Consider the following 6000-nt stretch of genomic DNA (forward strand, 5'->3'; position numbering starts at 1 on the left):
TCTTACATTTCTACACAAAACAGACAAAAAGATCGAACGTTCATTCTCATCTATAAAAGCTGTATCTATTTTCCTCTATTTATAGAAAGTAACAGGAAGATTTACTATAAAGGAATAAATGTTTCGCAGCAAAATACTGTTTTTGAGAACCATAAATAAGGCGGGCAATGGTGCAATGACCAAGGGAAAAAGATCCAGTTCTCTTCGCACCTAGTCAACGTAACGGTACTGCCATCAAAATTTCAAAAACCTGATTTTTTTTCCTTAACTTTTTACAACTTCACTTACCTTCACCTTCTTCCTCCTCTTCACCCTCTTCTTCATCTTCATCTTCCTCCTCCTCTTCTTCCTCTTCTTCATCAGCAATACTCTCTACTGTATGCTCATCATCATCATCCTCATCCTCCTCATCCTCGTCCTCAACATCCACATCATCATCATCTTCTCCTTCTTCTGGTTGATCTTCCTCCACTTCTCCATCATCAGAATACTGGCTTTCTTGATGAATGGATGTTCGATCAGGAGAAATGGGCTCAAAGTAATCCTCCCTATGGTCCACATCATCTTCTTTCTCCCCAGACACTAAAAATGTATACAAAGTTTAAGAAATAAGAGCACTTCTCTGAAATCCAATGCTCAATAATATGTTTTAGAATTTTGCATTATGCATAGTAGAGATACAAAAAAAGCATCTTGAAGAAAATCTTCAGGTGATTTGACTGAACACAAGCAACAATCACTCAGTTCAATAAGACTATAAAGAAGTATGTAAAGAGTTCTTGGCACTTTTAACCCATATGGAGACCAGAGAACTCGGCAGATGCTGCAGAGGGATGGAGAAGGACAATTAATACCAGAGTCAACAGAACATTTATATAAAATATGAGCATGTTCAAGCAGTGTATTGGTCAACAGCTGATATTCTCAAATCTACTAACTCTTAAATTGATACAATTCTTTCAAATCCCTTTCCTAAAACTGAACCTGTCCAGCAGGTGTAAGTGCAGACATGAAACCTCACACCGGGCAGGAACACAGAATTCCGCCTCCACTAAGCAGTGATGTGCAGCAGATAAAACACAGTCTCTTCTCATTCTACCTGACACTGGCATAGGTTCATCCTCATCATCATCAGGAGGAGGAGGGCCTGGAGGTGTCCTTGGTCCCCTAGGTTGCGGTCTTGGAGGGCTGCCATTGAACTGGTCTTCTTTCTCTCCATCAACTATATTTATTGTGAAAATAAGAACTTGCATTTAATGGAATCACAGGAATAGAAGCAGGAAATTTTAGCTTTTCAGTGCTACTTTTGACTAGGGAACATCATTTCCCAGCTGTTATTTAATTTGTATTCTGCACCTGCAGTATGTGAGGCAGTTTTCTGAACTCACTTTTGATGTAAGCAATAACTACGTCAATAAGCAAGCTTATTAACACTATTGGGTTTTTTTTTTGTAGTATAGTACTGGGTTAAAATTAACATGGGTAATTGCCATTTTTGGCTTTGACACTAGCAATAATGTAACTCCACCAATAATATCTGAGTTACTTTAAAAAGAAAGTCTACATTTTAATCAACTGTTTTTTACAGTTTATAACTGCCTTTTACTACAGAGTATTCAAATTTTGCAGCCCAATAGCTGCACCTTGAAGACAGTTCTAATTTTAAATCTAAAACCAAAATTGAAGCAGAAACTTGATCATGGATTCTATTCATGGCCATTCTAACACCACTGCAAAGCAAACATTCTTCTGTAATGTACTTTACATACAAGTCACAAATGGAAAGTTAATTATGACTGTGAAATTTTCTCGTTATGATTTTAATACTATTCTAATCACTTTTTTGATATTTCAGTCATCTAAATTTTAATGAGTTCACACAAATTAAGCTGCATTTTGACCATCCTAAGTAATTAGCAATAGATCAAGTAATCCACTCTCAAAAAAGCACTAGACAAGAAGCTACTTAAAAACATTTAATATAAACCTAAAAGAAAATACTAAACTAAAGGACAATAACATAAAGCTAGAAAAATAAAGCTACCAAAATCTAAAATGTGAAAGAATTGGGGTTTTTTTTCAGATGGGATACTATAATGTTGACTTTTTAAAAAAAAAATGTATGGCTTCTCACAAGACTTACCATGTTTTGGGTTTCTTTTCAAACCAGGCTGTTGCTGGGGAGGTGGTGGTGGAGGTGGGGGTGGAGGAGGTGACTCTCTCTCATGACTTACTACTCTGTCAACTGAGCCATATATTGCCAAAGTCAGACAGTTGTACCACCCTCTTAGAACCAATCCATCTGTGTTGACCTGGGTTTTTTTATAAAGAAAAAGCACTTAAAAACAACACAAGACAACTTCAGAAAAGTTATTTTATTTTAATATCACCGTATCAGTATCTGCATAAAAGCAAGAAAGGAGAACCAAACATTAAAGTATCTCTTTACCCTACATTTTGAAAACTGAAGAAACTTTAAATATATCAATAATTACAACAAATAGTCTTTCTCTAAAAGCATTCAATTCCTTGCAATACGTTGCCTAATCTACTACAGCCTATTAATTAAAAAAAAATTATCGTGGGTCACACAAACACTGATCTGAATGAAATAAACCCAAACAGAACTGAAAACGATGTGCTTAGCTGTGGCCTGCAGCCACAACGTTCTGATTCATCTTTGCACATAAGTAGTGGATAGTTCTGCTGGTAATCTCGATAGGAATTGTCAAGCAATCAAATCTTCTACAACTCATGCCATTACAGATGCAGACTCTAAAGTAATGAGTATCTGAACTACTGGCAGGTTTTAGAATAAGACCTTAAACAGTAAATGCTTTACACAGTGCTAATGCACCACACGCAACCATATTTATACCTAAATGACAGACATGCAAAAAAGAGGAGGTTTAAATCACATTGCATTACCTTTGCATTGGGTCTGAAAATAATTGAAGTGTTTTCATCATATTCAAGGCTGTTAAATAAAATATACAAAGTTATTTTTCCATTAATAAAAATCAGGTTTACAGATCCAATAATAAAACACTGAATAAACACATACTCTTAAAAACAAGAGTGAAAAATCACTTATTTCTACAAAATACTTTTCATTGATATATATGGGCTCTGTAAGTTTAAAAATAACAGAATGTCGTCTTCTTTTAAGCATGAACCTCTGTCTTCCCACACAGATTCCAGGAAAAGGGCAAGAACACAAACTAGCAAAAACCAGACCACACATGAAAATCATGGCAGATACAGATTTTCTATTGTGTATTTTCTGCACTAAAAAATTCTCAGGAAGAAAAGGTAGATAATGAAGTCACACACTAATCCTGAAAGCACTTACCTCCCCAGCCTATCAAAAACAGGGGCACTTGGCTTGCTGACATTGTTGAAAAACAAGTCCAGTTGAAATGTATGTGGGGATGTCTCTCTGGAAACAGAACAAAAGTAAAAATTAAATCTGTTGAGCTCGTTATCAGAGTAAGCAGGACTAACAGGGGAAAAAAGCCTTGAAATTATACTGTTTAAATAATTCCCCAAAATAATTACAAGTTCAGCAGGCATATAAATGCATTTTGCCCTTTTATGTAGGAGGTTCTATAAAGATATATAAGTTCAAGAAAAAAATAACATGAAGCTGTTCCTGAATCAGACACGTAATATCTTTCACTTACCCATAAGCCCTATTGTCAGGCAAACTTGTGTGAGCTCTCACTCCTGGAGGAATGACACGTACTTCATTTATGTAAACCACACATGGAAAACGAACAACATCTATATTGGTACTTTGCTACAAAACAAAGAATAAAGAAAGTCTAAGAAACATAAAATGTAAACAACATAATGTACTCATATTGTTTATTAACCAAATTAAGGTTGCAATCCTAAAAATTACAAAATTCAATTCTGTAAAATGATAAACACTGTTAAGCACTGTTAGAGGTTTTCCCTTTAAAAAAGGTATACATGTCACATGGGAGACTCAGGTTTCTGGAGGAAGGGCTGCAGCTGAGGAGGCTGCGTCCCCAGCAGCACTGCCCAAAGACAGAACAATTCCTGCTTAAATGATACGGGATTATGCCCTGACAGCCACACATCAACATCATCAGGATGGCAAGTAAGTCCAATCCCCTTTTCCCTCCAAAACATTATAAAAAATAGCTACATCAGAACTGCTCAACACATGTTAAACTGCACAGCTAAGCCAAATAAATAATTTTATTTTAAGGGCAATGAAGCTGGTGAAGGGTCTGGACAACAAGTCTTATGAGTAGCAGCTGAGGGAACTGGGGTTGTTTAGCCTGGAGAAAAGGAGGCTCAGGGGAGACCTATCAGTCTCTACAACTATCTGAAAGGAGGTTGTAGCGAGCAGGGTGTTAAGTCTCTTCTCCCAAGTAACAAGTGATAGGACAAGAGGAAAAGGCCTCAAGTTACGCCAGGGGAGGTTTAGATTGGATATCAGGAAAAATTTCTTCACAGAAAGGGTTATCAAACATTGGAACAGGCTGCCCAGGGAAGTGGTGGAATCACCATCCCTGGAGGTATGTAAAAGACGTGTACATGTAGTGCTTCGGGACACAGTTTAGTGGTGGACTTGGCAGTGTTAGGTTAACAGTTGGACTCGATCATTTTAAAGGTCCTTTCCAACCAAAACAATTCTATGATTCTATGATTATTAGAAAACTCAGCAGTACTTTTCAAGAACTGCAAGTTCCAAGGCAAGACTCACGATCCATTTAGCTGAAAAACTAGTATAACATAAAGAAGGCTTTCCTGCAACATGTAAAATATGTTTTGCTTTTTTCTTTAATGAAAATTTAATATGGTTCAGGTTTGGAAAATGTCTCTGGCAAGAATGAAAGCACCAGAAAATATTACACACAATTAAAAACGTTCAATAAGAGAACATACTGTCCTGGAAAGGAAGAGGAGTGGCTAGTGTTTCCTACCCAGGGGAACAGCAGTAGCTAGTGTTTCCTGCCCAATACTGTCTTAAACAATAGAATTAAAAATACATGTGGGTCTCCCTGATCTTGGCAGCTAGAAAGGACACCAGAATAGCTTCCCATTTGGTTTTAATTGCAGCAACAGCTCAAAATACTTATTTTTCTTTCCCCAATGCCTGTCCATGAACACAGCATCTTTCTCAGGTTACGCTACACTTTATGTTTACCCCCTCATGGTCCCCTTCTTTCACCCTGAATAGCACAGAGCCCTGGGCAAACCTGCTGGAACACAAGCAGCTTCAAGGATGCTCAGGATCCCGACAACCTCAAAGTGGAATATTTGTATGAACTCCCACTGCTAAAGGAAGCTTGAAATATTCCTTTTGCTCACGATGCCTACAGGCTGCATAAATCTAAGAGAACACCTCACGTGCACACAAATACTCATCCTCCTCATTAACTACAGAAAAGCATTTGATATCTGTCAAGTGGATGGGTACGGCTCTCTGCCTGACTTCCTCCCTGATGGACTCCTCCAACCAGTTTTAACCTCTGTGTTAAAGCTCCCCTTCTCCCCTCATTACCTCTAAATCCTCGCTCCTGTCCCACCGCCGAGCCCTCCCTCAGCCCCCTGCCCGCGGCCCCCCGGCTTGCCACGACAGCGGCGGGCTGGGCACACCGCGGGGCCCGGGGCCGCGGCCCGAGCAAGGCTTCAGTGGCAAGGCGGAGAGAGAGCAGAGTTCCACCCTCGGCAGGCACCTGGCCAGAGCCTGCTCCCTCCTGCTCGGTCAACCCGCTGAAGCGATGGCCACTGCCGGGGCCTACCCCAGCGCCGCTCGCCCCAGCAACACTCCGTGCCCCGCAGCCGCTGCGGCCCGGGGAGGCTCCGGCGCAGGCAGGATGGCGCCAGCGGCAGCCAGGAAGAAGAGGTACGAGAGAAGCGGCGGCCCCAGCACCCCCCGCCGCGTTACCTCCGCGCTCTGGTGCTTGAACGTGTCCAAAAACAGCAGCTCGGTCGCGGTGTCCACCGCCATCTTGGCTCGGC

General features: G+C 40.1%; 1 protein-coding gene across 2 annotated transcripts in view; it reads right to left on the reverse strand.

Moving 5' to 3' along the window:
* Nucleotides 1-6000, reverse strand: part of VIRMA (vir like m6A methyltransferase associated) — a 28006-nt gene extending 22006 nt beyond the window's left edge. For both annotated transcript variants that reach the window (XM_068396330.1, XM_068396329.1), the window contains exons 1-7: nt 5927-6000; nt 3684-3799; nt 3353-3439; nt 2929-2977; nt 2144-2312; nt 1100-1222; nt 289-582 (exon numbers count right to left, since the gene is read on the reverse strand). In XM_068396330.1, coding sequence (XP_068252431.1) covers nt 289-582; nt 1100-1222; nt 2144-2312; nt 2929-2977; nt 3353-3439; nt 3684-3799; nt 5927-5989 — 901 coding nt within the window. In that variant the 5' untranslated portion in view covers nt 5990-6000. The remainder of the gene's footprint in view (nt 1-288; nt 583-1099; nt 1223-2143; nt 2313-2928; nt 2978-3352; nt 3440-3683; nt 3800-5926) is intronic.

This window comes from Nyctibius grandis, chromosome 3, assembly GCF_013368605.1.
Source record: "Nyctibius grandis isolate bNycGra1 chromosome 3, bNycGra1.pri, whole genome shotgun sequence".
Lineage (NCBI taxonomy): Eukaryota > Metazoa > Chordata > Aves > Nyctibiiformes > Nyctibiidae > Nyctibius > Nyctibius grandis.